Below are 19468 nucleotides of genomic sequence, written 5' to 3'. Positions count from 1 at the left end.
GCTGCATCATAAAGAGTCTTAGAAATGGGAATGGGGAGAGGAACCCCATCTTACATCTTTCTTTAGACACTGTATAAGCTGCCACCCTAAATAGCTAGAGGGACTCACACAGCCACAGATGACATACCAGAAAGTAACATTAAACACCATGAAAAACCACTGCTAACTCTTATCAGCGCTGGGCTGCTCTTGTTCAGAGGCTGGCAACCCATCATTTAAACTCCATTACTGTGAAGGTACATAATTAAGGAGTGAATTAACTTTTTCATTAAATATTAGAGAGTAGATAATTTTCAAATATATGGAATGTTTCAGAAAACTGTAGTGCCATGTCCTTTAAAACAAAGCAAGCAACCAGCCTGCCTCCAAAACATTCCCTCATTGTGTCAGAGGTAAGATCCAGAACAAAGTAAAGATCCTTTGTGGTTCCAAGTTTCTCAAATTCCAGAAACAAAGATACTCCTCCCAATCAGAACTGTGAGACAAACCAAGTCTAACAGCAGAATACATCAAAACATTTTTGCTCTGACTCCAGTTAAAATACAATTCCTGCTGCCTATGACTGTCAGTCAGAAAGCACAGCTTAAGCACTTGCAACATTGGTCACACAATTATATAAGGCACATGGCCCGGTGACCTGAGATGTTCAACTTTTTACTTCACTCTGACAGACCAGAAGAACTAATGTGTTGAGGGTGGTTTGTTATCTAAACTTGTCAGAGTTGCTCCAGTGCTCAGAATGAAATCTGGATGGTGTCCAGGTAAGAAACAACAGTCCAGGAAGTTTCTTAATGGTTTTGCAGGCTGAGGATTTCTGTCCTGTCATGTAGCTTTGCACCAAAAGCAGTCAAAAGAAAAATATCTTATCAAATGTATATCTTTTATTTATATATAAATACCTAAATCCATTATTCACTGTGCCATCAAAAGACAGCACTTACTTTATCAAGCTCCTTTTCAACTGATTGAAAATGTAGTTTAGTTATGCCTGTCATCCATTTTAATTAAAACAGTTTTTGTTTTCATGTCGCATCCCTTCCTCTGTCATATAATACCTATAAACATGATAAAGGAGCATATAATCTACATGACATGACCAGTCAGTGAAATTGCAAATCCATAATAGCTATTTCAGAAGCTGCTTGGTTTTAACGTACTCAATAAGTGTTCTGTAATTTCCCAAAAGATTCACCTAAAAAAAATTGTGGTTGGACTTGATAGAGAATTAACAATGCAGCTTTATGTGATGTTAACTTCAGATCTCAAGTGTTCCTGTCACATATGTTCCGTTAAAATTGAAAATTTCATATCAAACATACTTAAAAAGCACCTGGCTAGACTCAACTCTGTGTGTGTATGACAAATACGAATATACACGAATAAAGAAACCACTTATTTTTGATATCTCTATATAACTTTTAAAATAAAGATATAATCTCACACAAGAATTCTACTAAAAATGTTTAGGGTTGTTTGGGTTTTTTTTTTGCACTTGGGAATATAGTATGTATGTACACAATAAGTTTGTTAAAATGGCTACTTCATTTTATAGCATGACAGTCGACATAGAAAGTATTTTTAATTTAGTCAAAGCAAACAAAGTTTCTTTAGCAATTCAAGACTAAAGCCTAACTTTACAAAGCATCTATAACCTGAATTCCACATATCGATGATGCCATATAGTTAAAAACTCAACCACACTTTATAAAAAGGAGCTTAAAGTTTACCTGGATTTCATATAAGTGGGCGATGTGAAACTGAACTAGAAGAGTGGGAAAATCAAAGTTATTAGCTTCAATGAACAACAACAACAATTACAATGCTTTTTTCAAGTTAGATATCAACAATGTTTCAAACTTATCAAAGCAAAACCAAGACAAATTACATTTTGAAAATACAAAAAAGGTATTTGTTTAAATTGATATTTTCTAATTATTACAACAGAACTGACAGAGAATTAATATTTATCCTAACAAAGCATTAAGACTGTAAATAGATATTGCAGAAAGGCAGTGTATGGATTTCCTCTGCATTCCAAAATACAGAGTCCATTAACCTTTCAGTAAACTTAACGATAAAAATCTTTTTAAATAGAGATGCACAAGAGAATGAAGGTAATATTTTCTGTACATAACTGAGTTAGAAATTAAGATGTATTTTTTATACTCATTCAACTGCCAAGGGACAGGGTAGCTGGGTTACAGAACAGAAAACTACATTATACGCTGCCAGCTTTATAGAGGACCTTAAATTTAGGTGGGGTTTTTTTTGTTTTCCTTTTTAGGATTTGTCTTTGTCCTGTTGAAATTAACTAAAAGCGTTAATGCCACATAGTATTCTGATCCTCACTGTAAAGCACCTTAAATTCCTCACATGAATTGTAGAGAATGCCGTAATACTACTAGCAACTCTTGGAGGCAAGGAAATTGCTGGCTGGAGACAGAAAATGAAAGTTGTTCAGGAGTAAAAACAGAGGGAAAATTATCCTCATGCTGCTCAGATCATTAAAGGACAGGCTGAGTGCCTGATCTCTTCAGCTTGAGAACTGCTAACCTAGACTAGCCAGGTAGATAAGTAAAGCTAGCTGAGATGAATGTAATTCTTATTCTGATTTGAGGAGGAAAGAAGAATTCCTTTGAGTCAGACTTTTGCCTGATGTTCTTGAGGACTATATGTAAGAAAATACTTGTTTGAGCCAAGCTCAATTTATTTCAGTCACACAAATTTCTTTCTCTTGAAGCTACATAGTAGTGTGACACAGAGCTTTATACAAGTCATTTGGAGTTCTAGGTTTTCTGTTTGGGTCATAACGGAGGGGAATAGCTCCCTTTGTGCACTGCTTTGTCCTCCACTGTAAAGAAGGCAGCCTGGTGCACTTCAGAAACCAGGTCATAATGAAATGCATCATCTAAAATTTTAATAAACTTTTTGTGTTCCTTGCTAAAGGGCACCTAACGCACCCGTTATGTTCACCACATCGTCAAACTTCACTCTGCACTCATGAAAGAAAAACCTCTGCTTTTGTTCCAGGAGTTCATTACCTAAAAAAAAAATCTCAATTTTCCCCTTGTAGCAAAACCTCTTCAGAGTGAAGCTACAAAAGGAAGCCATGCTATGCAGAGGAAAGAAACTGAAGGTGTCATATTCAAGACTGCCTCAACAGAAAGATGTGCTTAGTACTCAGACACTTCTACTAGGAAGACAGTTGCTGTAATGCAGTTACTCACCCAGCCTTCAGATATGCAAGGGGTAGCAATTAAGGCCATCTCAAGCATTTACGTGACAGTACCTGACACCCTGGCTCAGGGTGTACGGTTCTCCTTCCGTCAAGCGGTATAGGAGAACCTGAGAAAGAATCTCTCATGCCTCTTCGCTCTCTTCCTTTGGGTTTGTCAGGCATGGCACCCAAGACCAGGGGGCAATGGACCCCTTATATGGGGCCAAAGTTCTACATAAATCTGGGGGCAGAGGGGACTGGGGGCCAATGGTTAGGAAAACCTTACAAAAATTCAGAGCTACTGCGAAAACTGATAAAGTTAGTGAGAAGTGATATGAACTAACATGAAATATAACAGAGAATCACATATCTGGTAGAAAACAATAAAAGCCTGTTGACTCAGGAAGAATTCTGCAAATAATTTTACAAAATCATACGTGCCTGCTCCTGATAAGTAACAAAGCTTTGGAGAAGACCTTGTACAACATCTGGCTCCTCGATACTGAAAGAGCCAGCAGTTTCACCCATGTAAACAGACCCTCTTTCATTACCCTTGTAGACAGAATACTCACAATTCCATCCAGTTCTGAATTCAAGAAATAAAAATATGCTTTAAAATACTTTATCAAATGCTTCTGAAGTTAAGAAGTAAATTAAGCTCAATACCAAGAAGAGCATGAAGGTACTTTAAAAACTGAGGGAGTAATTTCCTTCACAACTGTCTGCCTTTTAATTCTTACAGACACCAAAACATGCAGGAACATAGACATATTGCATACAATTCCACTAACTAGGTACGGATAAACACCTGCAGGATGCTCTACAGGCATATGTTAGATCACAGCTCACTAAAAGATCAACAGGTTCAAGTACAGACTAATATGTAGTTGGCACCTAACAAAACAATAAAATTACGTTTTTTACTTTCTCTTACTTCAACAGCATAGGATTGATGCTGAATTTTAGATACATAAATTCAATTTGAATTAAAATGATCACTGAAAAATGAGAGATTATCAAGATACCCCAAAGTTTTAAACAATTACTATTAAATGTGTGCAATGGCACAAGCACTACATTTACAAATAAATAGTCAAATACTACATTTCCTCCAGAATTCAAGTCTTAAGAGCAATTAATAAGCTAAGTCTCAGTTTTTACTTATTGCATTTACTAAAACAATCCACTATTCCACTGGAATATGTGTCTCCATTGACAGATGAGACAGGCTTTGTAGTCTCCCTCTCTCAGTAATGATTCTTTTGATTTTGGAGGACTGGTTCATAAAAAAATTACTACAGTCATCAAAACAAGACTTTTAAAAAATCTACAACAAAATAAATGAAAATACTTAAAGGTTACTTACTTTCAGCGTTAGACAAAGTGCAGGGATTGCAGTCAATCAAAGCTAACTGAAAATGCTGAAAAAAAAAAAGATTTGTTTTTCAAACAAAGTAGTACTAGCACATTGGCAAATTACTAAGAATAAATCAATTTAGTACTTTAAAATTAATACTATATTTTACCATGTGTCTTAAAGAAAACAATTTTCAATTTCTGTTCAACTGTTTACTAGAGGGAAGTAATTTTTTTTTTATTGCAAACACGTAGCAATGCTGCTAGGAATGTAAGACGGCAACACACATCTTCATAAAACAACTGGGATAGCATCGGGAAGAATGACTGTATCAAATGAATGGTCACAATTGGAAGATCCATTTTTCCTCAGAATGCACAACCGGGAATGTAGTCATACTAGCTCAGAGCCTCACAGAGATCAACACTGAAACTCTCAATTTGTCTAGAAAAATATAATATTCTTCTTTCAAATTGAGGGATTTGAAGTCCTTTTGAAAAGCTGATCACTTGTCAAAAGCATTTAAAAATGAGTAACTTTACATTAAAACACAAGTTCATAAGGAGGTTATAAGTTCTTACATCGTCTCCTCCAGGTTTTAAGATAACTTCAGTTAATCATTAAAGCTTGTTTATTTTTAATGGCTTGTCCTCAAGGGAACCAAATAATATCTTTTAAAACATCTTTGCATTGTGACATTCAGAGCCAAGCATTTCAATCTTCTAGAAAGAAGGTCACATAAGTAGAGCAATGAAGTCTGTCTGCCAGAAGGTCTGGATGTGAGCAACCATTCAATGACTCTCATACTAATTCAGTGATCACTATTTACGGTTTGAAAAGCAACCAAGTATGTTAAAATGAATGTAACTGGCATATAAACTCAAGTGCCTCTGAAATTTTCCATAAGCTTCATGAAAAAATCCTGCACATAGTGTAAAATTAGATAAACATATTAATTCAACAGAGAATAAGGCCTAGGAATATAAGAACCTAAGAGACAGCATGTGAAATACTAGTTATCGTTATCTACAAAACAGAGTTTTAGATGGCTTCCAATAAAGAAAACATTACTGATGCTTTCATATCTTTTGTTTTGTTAGCACAAAAATGACAATGTAGTTCCTGCTGTTTAGGATGCCAAACCAGGTGGCATTCAGGAGCTTGTTAGTGTAGCTGGGAAGAAAAAATCCTTATTAATGGATGTACATGCAACTCGCTTTCAGTATTGTCAGAGCTACTAGATACGACATAACTTTTTTTTTCATGGTCCTAATAATACCTCACGTATAGCATGCCTATAGAACACACGTGTCAAAGATTTATAAGAAGAGTTTAGCAGACCATCAAATTTCTAGATAAAGATTTTAACAGAAAAATTATTGGAAAATTAATTTATTATCCGTAGTAAAGCATAAAAAGAGAATGCTGATGCTCTCATGAGCTCTGTGAGGCACACAGTGACACAGCTTATTCTCCTAACTTCTGCCAAGGTAATTTGCAATACATAACAGCTTTTAAAAGACGAAATAAACTCAAGTTGAATGATAACCCAAATTTTGTATTTTTAATGAACATTTTAGCAATATCATTCCCAGAAGAGAAACGAACTCACAGTATCATTCCCAGAAAAAATGAACTCACATATACATTGCTTGTAAAATAACTTTTTAACCTTAGAGCAAGCAGTAAATAATAGCTTGTAAATATTAAATATTAACTCATTTCTCTCCTTTGCCTGTTCCTTTTTATATTGTTCAATAGTAATATAGAACTTAACATCCCCCCTCACTTACATTGCAATGCAGGTTGTGTGCCTCAGAGACATCTTTAGTCGGTTACCATAGTGATTCTACTAAGCAAGCAACTTAAAAAAGATTAAATAAAAATAAAATGCTCTATTTTATATTGAATTTTGCCTGAGAAAAGAAAAAAATGGAGCAGACCTATATATTTTGGCCTGTACATGTAGTATACCAATCTAAACAGTACAAAATCCATTTTGCAGAGATGTGTCGTCTTGCACTGTCACTAACAATTAATACGAAAAGATAAAGCAGAAAGGAACAGATCTGCTCTCACCTAGAAATGCTGTTATAAAAAATAAGCAGATCTAAAGAGAAACAACTGACAACTGTTCTGCAGTAGCTTTTCAGAAGTGTTACTGCAGTGAGACTCACTGAGAGAAAGCAGGCAACCATATAAGAAAATCTAACCATTTTAATATTTAAATGTGCCAGTAGTATCAGTGCTGTACAGTTAAAAAAAAAAAAAAAAAAAAAAAGCAGGAATATTCTCACCAATACCTCCTAAAAATTTAAATTCTTACTGCTACATTATCTGACTTTTAGATTTCAAAATCCACATTACGAAAATTTTCTAAGTCTAGTAAATTTCTGCTTGCATTGTCAACTAGGCTATGAACAGTAAAGAAATGGATACACCGAAGCCCACAGCAACAACAAAATAAACCATCTGCACTAAACACTTATCGCAAAGCAATGCACAGAAAACCCAGAGCCTTTCACACCAAGAACCTTTGAAATGCACAAACACGAGCAAACCTACACCTCTTGCCAGATAAATAATACATAGCTCTCCGTTAAGTATTCAAAATCAGACAAAAAAAAGCATGCATGCAATCTGACGCATAAAATGCATCAGCCAAAAGCAGACCCACTAATCACAATTACCAGCACCAAAAAATTAAAAAAAAATAGTAATCATTTCCAACTTCCATTTCTGCAACAAACAGAAGCGGCCAGCAAACATCTGCACCTCTCTCAAATATTGCAGTACTGAGGCTGGCTACTGCTGTGTGAAATAGTTATTATGCAGGAGAGGCCGCTGCAGTTCAGAGAAGACATACAATACCTCAAGGCAGACAGCAGTCTATAGAAATTCAAATCCCGAGTAAGAGGATTTACCTAGAAGGCAGTGTTCTGAATGTTAAAAAGTAACCACCTCTCTTCAAGAGCTGCAGCTCAAGTCATAGTATACCTTGATTTCTAGCCATCTGTAATTGCACAATTATCTACAGCCTATTTTGTCTCCTCTGGAGTCCTTGACTTGCCTCTGACTGTGGAAACAATTTCAAAGGTAACCTTTCCAAGGATCAGAAGTACAGCAGATTGCACATAAGCAGAATTGATGAAAGGATCAGGTCTGGTAGTAAAATAATAGTAATCTGACACCGATTTAGGTAACTTAATATGTTTTCACTACTAGAATGAAACACCAGTTCTCCTAATAAATTAGTCCTTTGCAATTTAAGGGGCAAGTACCCAGGTTTTTGTTGTTTCTTTAATCAATAAATGGCCAACACAAAAAGAACTGGTTTTTTCTTAGTGCAAGATTTTCAGTTCTGCCTCTGTTTACATTCAAGCCCGAGACCTCAAAATAGTGATTCTACTCCCACCTCCTCTGGAGGATGACAGTAGCACATTTAACAGCTCTTGGTTCTGCATTTCCTCAGTAAGCAAGGCAAGCCATCACTTGAAACCTGACAATCCTCACAGACTTACCATGAAAGAGAGCTCCATCATGACTCAGTAAAATTCTGTCAGGAGATGGCTTTTTCTGCCTATGTGCCCTAGGTGTGATGCCTACGTTCCTGAGAGCGGGCTTTGTTCAGAGAAGTAGGACACGGGCAGCCTTGCGTAAGCAGCCGTGGCAGAGCGCCAGGCCTCCATTTGCTAGGCACGCGGGGGCCAGGGGACAGGGTCAGGAGAGGACACGGGCGACATGTGCTGCTGCATCAGCTCATCACTCTCCAGTGTCTTATGAATTCAGAACTAATTCATCTTGTAAGATGAAGGTTTGTGTAGTGTAAACACTCAGTTACTTTTGCCCAACGTTAAAAAACCTACAACACCTCCAAGACTGAGGAAAACTGTTACATGGACAGGGCAAAAGGGTAAAAGAAACAAAGGTCACGTACAGACCTAAACTGAAAAACAGCAGTAGTATACTCAGAGGATTCTCTTGCTTTGATGAACTGTACCTGAAAAATTATTTTTGAACAGAAAGACCAACCTCTTATACAATATACCAGAGGGCTTTTCACAAAGCAACATTAATACTCACATTGTTTGCATGTTTTACCATTACTTGTGCAGCACCAAAATTTAACTATCTCTGTGTTCCAGCCTGATGGACAGACAGAAGCAACAAAATGCTGTTGGGAGATGGGATGCCTGGAAGCTTGTCCCCACTGCTGCATCACCAGGCACCACAGTGCCGCAGTCATTTCAGGACCCGCAGCTCTGTCTCCAGCCCAGGCAGCCACCTGGGCCGAACCACAAGCACAGTGCAATCCTTGCCGGGTACCTGTAGCTACCTGACCAGTAGCCTGCATGCCACTTATTCCTGTGAGCCCTGAATGACAGCCTGTCAGTCACAGGTAATACACCTGGACCAAGATCCACATCCACAAGAAGGTCCACAAATGAAGTGAGTGTATCAGCACCAACACTCAGGAGCTTCAATGCTCAACTTCAAATCAACTGCCTCCTCATGTTCTTCCCCCCCACCCCCTAATGCGAGAAGACATCACACAGCATGCAAATTCCATTTTAGCATTTCCTCTTCTTTGTGATCACGACATTTCTAAATATACATACAGTTCTCTTTTATAGGAAAACTCCAAAATTACTTAAAAAACCCAAGCAAATTTAAGAAAGGGAGAACAAAACAACACACTCTGTAGGCCAAACACTGTAATATCATGATCCACTGTCAAATCCAGTTGCACTAAATAACTCTTGTGCTGTTTGACTGCAGTGCCATGCTGCACTAAAAAACTTTCAGGTTTTTATTTCTTGTATGTGCCTCTCCATCATATGCATATGCAAACTACAAAGACTTGCAGAGTAATTTAATTCCCAAATGCTGTTTCCAACCCCTCCCATTTTTATTAAAATAATCTTTTGACTAATTTCATCTTGCTTTCCACAAAATGCTTTTGTTTCATGGTTTTTGTTTGCTTTTGCTTGTTTGTTTTTACCTAAAAATGCTGCTGATTAGTTTCTGGTAGAATTATAGACATAAAAATAGACATGAGAAATTAAAACTTCGCCTAATTGTATGTATTTTGACTAGTTAGTTTTTCTTTAATAATAAAAAATAAGACCACAGGGTTTTGATTTAATATGTTAAGCTTAAAAAAAATACTAATCTAAGCACATACGGAAGGTAACTGTTGTGAAACGGCACTTGAAGGCTTGAAAACACAGTTTTTCACTTTCATCCATTTTTGTTTATAATTAAGAAAAAGAACATTAAAAATGAACAGTATGTCTATAATAGCTACGTGTTGACACACAACAGCTGCAGTAGCTAAAAATATCTTTCATAAACATACATATAGACAGGAGAATTATCTGAATAAGTGACAGAAAAGTGTCTGGCTATAAATAACTACCTTGAGCTGTTTATCTGTATATCAGTATTTAGTTTTTTTGCAAAGTATATTTCCCAAATAAATTCTAATTCTTTTACAGCCTTTTTCTTATCCTAATATAAGAAGTAAGTATTAGCACTGATAATAAATGAGAATCTTTAGGAAAACAATTTAAAATATATAATTGTATTTAAACTGATGATTTACAAGCAAGATAAAAGCATAGGCCTGAAGCTACCTACTAGGACAGCTGTTTTGTGTATACATAACGAGGAAAAAAGTCTAAAAGTAAAAGGCAGAATGAGTATTTTTACAAAAAGGCAAATGATTGAAAACATGTAAAGTTTAGTTTTCATCCTCCTAAGAGTTTTGTTGGTGGGTACAGGATGAATCTGCAATACTTAAAAACCAAACAAAATTCCTGAAGCACAACATAACTCGGTTTTCCATAAAATAACCTGCTCGAGTCCAGAGGCCCTACTGAACACTCATTACAGAACAAAACAAAACAAAAACAAACAAACAAAAAAAATCACAAAACCAACAAAACAGTCCAGCAGCAAAAAAAGCCTAAATAAAAGCAAACAAAACTAAATCCACAGAAAATACCCCACCTAACCACCATTCTAATAAATATGAAAAACTAAGATTTCTTTTTTTCCCCTTAAGTAGTCTGTCAGGAAACAAGGTAAGTGAACTGAATTTTACATTCAAATGGCTTTCAGGATGGTAGCCCTAACTCCCCACCGAAAGTACATGATGATACTTCAGTGCCAGCAAGCAAAATGAACATTGGATGGAAGACCTGTTTCTCATAGCTTCCCTTTCCAATGTAACTCAGCACTTAAACTAATAATATTAAAGCTGTATGTTTTCTTTTTTTCCTCAGCTTCTCTTTTACGTGTGTCAGTGGTCCCACACAACACACCCAGCTCCTCCTTCGTGCTGTACCTAGCTCTGTGCTCAGCTTCCAGCTGGACAGGAGGCACGGGGGATGCCCGATGTGAAACAGCTCCTGTGTAGAGGGGACAGTTCCCTTCACAGAATTTTTCAGGTCCCAATAGACCAGACCCATAAAGTCATTTGGTGCCTCTGTTGCAGATCAAGACAACCAGATCACCTGGTTCTTGGCCTGCAGAGCTCAAATGAATCTGGGGCAACATGTCATGTAAGAATGTTCTAGGAACTTCTCTTTGAAATATCTTTAATTCTGATGTATTTGCTAGAAATTGGTCAAGAATCAAAAGTACTTAGGAGAAATGAGAAACATCCACACGACAGGATGATTACATATGAAAAAAAAAAAAGAAGCTAAAACTGAAAAAATACATTAAATATATTGAAAAAATTACTAGGCTAGCAAGCGACACGCCACAAATAACATGACACATACTCAGAAGCTTTAACATTTTTGACAACTACATTTACCAAACCAATAAAACAACATATTACACTCTTAGAGTATAAGCTCATCACTGTTACTATAGCTAACACCACTGAACACAGTATTCCCAGTATCATTTGTAGGAAATGGCAAATAGGAAGGTGGCAGGAGGACACAGAGGAAAGCATGAAAAAATTACAACTGTGAGGTAAACTGTAATATCAGGTTGCTACTACAGTAATCAACAAAAACATCTTCCCCACCCCCAGGTTATTGCCACTTGATTTTGGAATTAATGGTACTGTTCTAATGAAGGGGGCAAATTCAGCTTTCATTTATCACCTCTGAAGGTAAAACTGCCATAACTGTCAAGTTACACAAGGACTGTACTCTTTTCAACCAGAAAGGCCACTTTCTCTCCTGCCTCACCCTTAATGTGAGCTTGAAGGCCAAGTCATTTTCAACAGCACTGGTGTTTTTGCCAGAGTTTATGGCAACGGCATAAGAGAGTAGTCAAGGATTCTCATAGTAATTTGCAAGTCTTAACTGCAGCAATGTTAGAAACATGTAAAAGCAGTAACTGACTTCGAAATAACACTGAAAGTTGATTTTGTGATTGTTAAACAGCACTCTAGTAATTATCTTGATCATCAACATCTTAAAATAGTAAAAATAAATTTTGTCCTTAAGTTGGTTACATAAAATATAGATGATTTATGATAATGTTTAAAATTGTGAAAAACATGGAATATATGACCTTCATATTCCCATCTTCCCCCTTTGCCTGTAGACTCTGACTGACAATTACTCATCTGTTGGCAATGGTTTATTCTTAGCAATTACAGACTTAACGTGAATGTCTGAATAGCATCAAAAATATTATGATATTTCAAAGTGCATTAATGCATCGTTGGTATAATCTGTGAAATCCAGAACAGTCACAACTGAACAGCAGATTACAAATTACTTCTACTTTTTGCCTCAGTGTCAAATAGGAAGCTCAAACTGGGCTACAAATTACTTTATACAGCTCCTCAGGGGAAAGGGTCTGTGCTCAAGGCCAGACACTAGCAGACTGGATCCTAAACTCCGTAACTATCCTCCAAAATATCAGATACTTCTGAAAAGGTCTACAAAAAGAAAATTTAAAAAAAAAAAAGCCACAACAAGACAACAGTGTCTTTTCATTTATGTCAGGTTACTTATCTTTCTTTTGTGAAGAGACGAAACATTCAGTTGCAGAGAAAGAGACAGACATTTTGTGAAAACATCCTTTCGCACTCTATCATCGTATCTCTTTCTCATTTTATTCTCCCCATGATTGTGCATAACCACAGCAGCAGCACTTCGTTTTGTTCTCTTCACTAAGGAAGTATTTTCTGACTTGCCTCTCCTACCCTTGTCACTCACAGGGTTCTGTTTTTTTAAACCTCAACTCAGCGATCACTCAGATTAGCTTCTAAAGAAGCTACTGCCCTGCTTGTTCCTCTTAGTCTACTCCTCAATCGATATACGCCGATGTATAAGCAGTTATGTTTTAATCAGTAATACTTTGTTTTCAAACAAAGTAGATTGGTTTCAGGACTCTAAATCCACAGCTGAGCTGAAAACAGTAGAAATTGTTTGAGCCTGAGTGGTGTGCCCCACCAGCTGTTTTCTTTCTTGCTCCTCACTGTTATTCTCTCTGCAGAGGACTGCAACCTCTGTAGCAAAGGAAACACCTTAGGTGTTTCAGCTGGTAATTGCAGAGTAGAGTTTCATGTTGTTTTGCACCAGGAGAGGATAAAACAGCTGTACTCCCTCTTCCCATTCACACATTGCTGCCATCTGCCTTGCACTGGATCTAGCAACTGGCAAGCTCAAGTTGAGCTGCTTCACACTTCTGATCCACCTCAGCCTGCAAACTGCATAAAAATCACTCGATTCAAAACAGCAGAGAGTGCCAAAAAATGCAATCGGGATTGTAAGGTGGCAAACAAGACAACCTTTTAGCAAAAACCTGCAGTTATATTGATTTAATGTAAACTATCCTTAATGCAACCCAACCCAATCATGTTTATTTCATCATCCTTTTGAAAATCTTTACTCTGCTCCAAGGTACACTGCTTTTGTTGCTGCCATTTGTTTACTTCAGTAATTTAATCATGTTGCATGTAAGAGTAATGGAATAATGATAATTGTGCATTACAAATGTTAATTTCTTTCTGTTTTTAAAATACTACTTTGGTGTTTTCCCCATTCATAGTTGCTGTATTGAAAATTAAAAGTTTGGTATACTCAAAATCCTTGTATTAAGTAACCTTATTTTGCAAAGTTGTGAAGATCAAACGCAGTAAATTATTTAGATTGTATTTTCATAATACCTATTTAAGTACTTGATTCAGTGACAGAATTACGTATTTCATGGCACAGCAGGAAAACGTTATCAATTTCTTCTACTAAAAATTAAAATGCAGAAGTTCCTTCCACTACTTGATTGCAAGTTTATTACCCTCCCTGTAAATTTAGTCTTTTGTTTTGTCACTGACTTCTTTAAAAATAAAACAAAAATGTACTTCTTCAGCACTTCTTTTGTTCATTATGTATCACGACCACCCAAACTCACATCTCTTTCCTAACACAGTGATCTACACCTCTACCTCCCATTCCTCTCTTTTGCCATCCATTGCAGTGAATCTTTCCTATTTCACCATTTCCAAATCCACCTCTCTCTGTAGGTGAAAATTTGCAAGCCTGATGAGAGGAGTGTTTCCCATGACTACAAATACAGAAAGAAAAATTGAGAGTAACACTCTTTTGAAATCTTGGACAATGTGATTCTCATAGACTCAAAAACACAGCTTCCAGGAAAACAATCTGCCAGGAAAAGGAAACTACAAGGTACTTGGAAATTAAACATTTAATGTTTTAAGTAGTTTTAGAAGCTATTAATATACAGAAATATGTTTATAAATTAGAGTTAATTACAGATTACAAAACTGTCAACCCTGAAGGTATATTTCCTAGCACATGAAACTCTTTTAAAGAATACTTCTTTTTTTCCAAGACACACATACCTAAATTTACATGTCAGGAAGGAAAGATGATGGGAATAGAGCAGGAAATGGAAGGAGGAAAAAATGGGCAAATATGTTGAATGTAGGGAGATAAAGTGGCAGATTACAATCGGAGAATGAAAACAAATGCAAGCAGTGAAAAAAATTCAAGGAGTACAAAAGAAAGTACTGTATTAACATAGACCATTTCTAACTGATTAGCCAGAAATTGTTGCCTTAGAAGCTGACTCTCAAACCAGGAAATGAGGGAATTATTAACTGCTAGAAAAGTAGAAATTATATTAAAAATTGATATGAGAACATTGTTTTGCATAAAAGCTTTCTATTTTAAACGATTTTTAAGAACATCCAGTTTACAATAGTGCAGCCGGGGGGAGTGGTGGGGAATAACACTGAGAAATCTGAGCTGCTAATTATTCTCTTCTTTTTCCTTTCACTTTCTATACATCCTCAGCCTCCCCGAAAAATTTACTATTTTAATTAGGGCCCTACATCAAATTTTTGATCTGCTGAAATATCAGTGCTAGTCTATAGTTTTGCTGGGATTTTCTGAGAATTTCTAGCACCTAACATCTCAAATCCTACCCTTAAACTCTGTCTTCCAACTAAGACACTTCATACCAAAGCACTTGTATTTCTGAAGCAGGCAGTATTTACAACTGCCACACGCTTATGTATTCTTTGCAGTTATAAGATGCAACATGACTAACAACAAATGTTAATTCAATCTGAAAGGACTTCAACCTACCTTTAAACTAGACTCATAGTCTGTGTTCACTTTGAACATAAGCCCAAGTCGCAAATGAATTTCCTTGGCTCGACAAAAGCTGGGATCAACATAAAGCGCCTCCTGAAATGCTTTAATTGCCCTGAAAGAAAAACACACATGAAAAAATTATTTTTTACTGAAATATTACTTTATAATAAATGTTATTGATGTGACTAGTAGAAAGTAGGTCAGAAAGCACTGTTACAGAGGAATATATCAAAATAATGGTTTACGTGCAAGGTTTTGGTGCATGGCTTTTGATTCTTCAAGGACTAGGCAACTTTCCACTCCAGATATCCTGGTATACTTGCACATCTAATCTCTTGTATTAATTTTGAGAAACTAATTTGCTGCATGAAATACAGTAACGGATCTGCTGTGTCAGAAAGGATGACTCAGGAATTAGTAAAAAAAGTAGCGCAACTTTAGAAAAATACAGCACTCATTCATGCCACAGCCAACTGCTGGGTTGCTTTTGATTCCAGGTAGTGCAGATCTCCAAGAGCAGCAGCAGAACAGAAGGCCCAGAAGGAGAGATCACGCACACGTCCTCCCACTACACCAACCTGCTCTGTTTGCCACTTTGTCTTCCCGTTCTTAGCACCAATGGTGCCTAGGGACTCAACGAATACCTATTGCTCTGCTACTTTCCAGTCACTAAACCACCTCCAGGAAAGCACAGATATGAAAGCCTCCCACCTTCTCCCACTGTAACTTGCTTTCATATTCCCATTATAGGTGAAGATGGCTCTGATTCTATTCCCTTACCTTTAAATCCTCTCTACACATGCCCCTGTTCATGAAGGCAATATACTAGATAAAACAAAAATGCTATGTAACAACTGTATCTTGGAGCAGAAAAAACATGATTCTTAATAGGACTGTTTTGCCTCTTGGGCCAACTACATAAAATTAGGACAACTGAAATGCAACTAAAAGATAATAGATTTAAATTCACAGAGGAACTGAGAAAGAAGCTAAGATTCATTGTGTTAGCTCTCCTGAAAATGAATGACAGCCTGAAATAAAATCCCTTCACATGGATCACTGCTCGTACAATGACATAAACCAAAATCAGTCTCACTAAGGATAGATCCAAGCACCTTGGCCAGGAAGTCCCACTTGCTGTCATAGGCAACCCCAGAGATGGATACTGAGCAGTCAAGTAACAGGCAAAGCCTTTGGGGAGAACTGTACCCACTGTGGAGCAGCACAGGGACACTGCACAGGAATTAACACCGTGCCTAAACTGTCTCGGCAAATTTATTTCACCCTGACTCTCCAAGTGCAGTATTATTTATAAAGACAGAAGGTTAGTATTTGCAATTGAAAAATATGCACTTAATTTCCCAAGACTTTTTTATTCACAAAACACACACATTATCACTTTTCGATCCATCAGCAAAAAATCTTCTTCTGCTCTAAAAGTCTTACAGGACTTTCCTCCTTCTTGATGGCAAAGCAAACAAAAGGGACAGAGCTTCCTCTAGACAATGCAACAAAACTGTTTGCACCTCAAGCATTACCTGACTTGTTTAAAATAGAACTTAAAAGTAGATAGGCTTTAAAAAAATTTGCATTTTTATTGTGGAACTGAAGCTTCCTCTATTACAATCTTTCAGAAGGGCTTTCCTTACCATATACCCTACTCCTCTACTTACAGAAGGAAAATGAGCAAATGAAACACAAAATGGACAAACTTGCACCAGCTAAGCAGTCTCTCACATCTCATCTAAGCTTCCCTGGAATAGTATGGATGGTGACGAACCACATGCCTCAGTGTCTACACTGAAATCATAACAAACAAGGATCCATGTGTCATCACAGTATGCTCACCATCAGGTGCACGAACACCACTCAAACTGGAAGGTCAAAGGCTGGACTCATCACTAAATATCAGCATATATTTTAAGCTATGGGGGTTTTTTTATGCCAAAGTATAGATTTTTTGAATGTATATTTGCAATTCTTGTCTTAACTCTAATATGGTACTCAGTATGTCAGCCACTGGTATTTGAAATCCATTATTCCTATCTGGTTCAAAGACGGTATTCCAGGTTCTAAAAAGGAAGAAAACAGTGCCTGCAGTCCCTATCAAAGAGAAGACAAAAATCAGGAGAGACATTGCAGTTCTCTATGACTTGGGAGCTCGTGATCATGCTCACATACAATCTGTGAACTTCACATTCTTCACATTTTCGCTGGTTTGCTTGGTCAGAAAACAGTATTTCCATATTTCCCCTATGTCATGTCTCACTGGCAAAGATCACTGAAACGTGGATTTCTAAAAAAAAAAAAAAGCTGAGGAGAAACTATAAGAGATGAAAATATTTTTCTAGTCTCTTGCTTACGGAACAGGAAATACTATTCACTGTGACAGCTGACCAATAAACAAAGCCACAGGCATAACAAACAACTTTTAAGAACAGTTTTGGAACTTAGTTTGAATGTGTACTGTCATTCATTCAAAAAATATAATAATCCTGCTGTGTTTCTCTGAAAGACTGGCATAGGCACTTAAAAATCAAAATTATCACCAGCGTACAACATGAAAAAATTGTGTCATGTTTAGCACAGAACCTGCTGGTCAGAGACAGCCCCTAGTAGATTTGTGTAAGGTTTATCTCTGTGCAGACCAGACGGTGACACCATTCACCTCTGTCTGAGCTGCTTGTGGAGTCAGGTTCAACATGAGTCTTCTGAGATAACTTTATAAACCAACACAAACTTCCAATGAAGACAAACCCAAAACGTATGGGCAGGAAGAAAACTTGTAGGACAAGACTTCATTCCTCTAGACACAATCTATGTAGGAAGTAACAGGATGCTTTTCAACTCATTTTGATGGACGCTTGGAAAAATATAGGCCATCGACCATGTCAAAAATAAATAAATTATGTACCCTTTTAGACACTGTTCAAGTTACTATGCTAACAACTGAAGAATAATATTCTAGTTGCACATTTCAGTTGTATTTGATCACTCCTAAACTGATGGTTTGGGGAGGAAAGGCAAAGGTGCTTTAAAAGCATTATTTCCTTGAAAGGTTAAAAAATTCAAAGGAGTGTAGTCAGGAAGCATTTATTGCTCCCCTACATAGACTGTATTTACTTGGCAATGAAATGGACAGAGTGGTAATACAGTACAGGCTCCCCAGGGAGGTGTCATGGCCCCAAGCCTGACAGTGTTCAAGAAGAGACTGGACAATGCCCTCAGACACACGGTGTGAACTGTGGGGTTGTCCTGTGCAGGGACAGGAGTTGGACTCGATGATCCTTGTGGGTCCCTTCCAACTCAGGATACTCTATGATTCTGTGATTTGACATGATAGGTTTACATGTAAGAATGAAGCCACAAAAATTCAAAATGCTGGAGACCTTCTGTGTTGGTGTCTGTATCCTTCGATGCCACAATAAAAACCGAAAGAGAATTCTGGAAAGTAACAGATTTAAACTTATCATGAAGCATAATTACATCAGTAAATTAAAGGGAAAATGTTGTGAGAATATACCAACTATTCCCCAAAGCAGCTTTTCTAACTAAAAACCAGATGTTTTACCTTCTCAATTCAAACTATTTGCTTGTATCTTAACTCCAGTGTTAATTCTATATTGATTATGCAATTTGTAGTTTTTCAAGGATGACCATCACTGATAATAACTACAAATTACTTTTACTGCTTCTGTGAAAAAGGACGTCGTCAAAATTTCTCAACTAAAGTGATCTGAAAGGCAGCATTTTCAACAGATTCTACCAGTGGTAGACACTCTTGTCTAATTTGGTAACTACAGCCTAATTTTAAACAGTCAGTAGAATTTTCATAGAATAAAACACTCAAACTCTGGAAAGACATTTACCTACTAAGTCTTATAAACAAACAAGCAATTCTACACCATAGCTGAATTAATATTGATCTAATTTTGCCTATAGGAAACATTTAAACAAAGTGTTTCAATACTACAGGACACATCAAGAACATGGACTACAGTTAAAAATTCTGTTTTGTTTTGGGACTGGCTGTTTCTCAGTGTCATGCCCAGAGCTCTAGACCCAGTTCCTTACTACATCAACAGCAGAAGATCCGCAACATCACTGACATCCATTTCAGTTCTAATTGCTTAAGAACATCCCAACACAGATGGCAACAGAGTTTGGCACAGGTCATTACAACACAGAAGGAAGTGGACGCAAGACGTGGAAAGTAGGAGCAGGTGCTGTAAGTAGTAAAAGGAAATGAGAGAGAACGTGGCCCAATGCTGGTAAGTGCAGTCATTCCTGGGCCATCTG

The 19468-nt window shown here is 37.0% G+C and overlaps 1 protein-coding gene across 8 annotated transcripts in view; it reads right to left on the bottom strand.

The window, feature by feature from the left end:
- Positions 1–19468, bottom strand: part of KDM6A (lysine demethylase 6A) — a 157161-nt gene that overhangs the window by 57035 nt on the left and 80658 nt on the right. For all 8 annotated transcript variants that reach the window (XR_013922272.1, XM_080346687.1, XM_080346688.1 and 5 more), the window contains exons 6-8: positions 15161–15281; positions 4584–4638; positions 1728–1762 (exon numbers count right to left, since the gene is read on the bottom strand). Coding sequence is in view for 7 of the 8 variants with exons in the window: in XM_080346687.1 (XP_080202813.1) it covers positions 1728–1762; positions 4584–4638; positions 15161–15281 (211 nt within the window). In the remaining variant the exon portion in view is untranslated. The remainder of the gene's footprint in view (positions 1–1727; positions 1763–4583; positions 4639–15160; positions 15282–19468) is intronic.

Source organism: Nesoenas mayeri (genome assembly GCF_963082525.1).
Source record: "Nesoenas mayeri genome assembly, chromosome: 1".
Taxonomy (NCBI): Eukaryota; Metazoa; Chordata; class Aves; order Columbiformes; family Columbidae; genus Nesoenas; species Nesoenas mayeri.
Note: the sequence above shows the minus strand (reverse complement) of the source record. Positions and strands in the feature narration are given on the sequence as shown.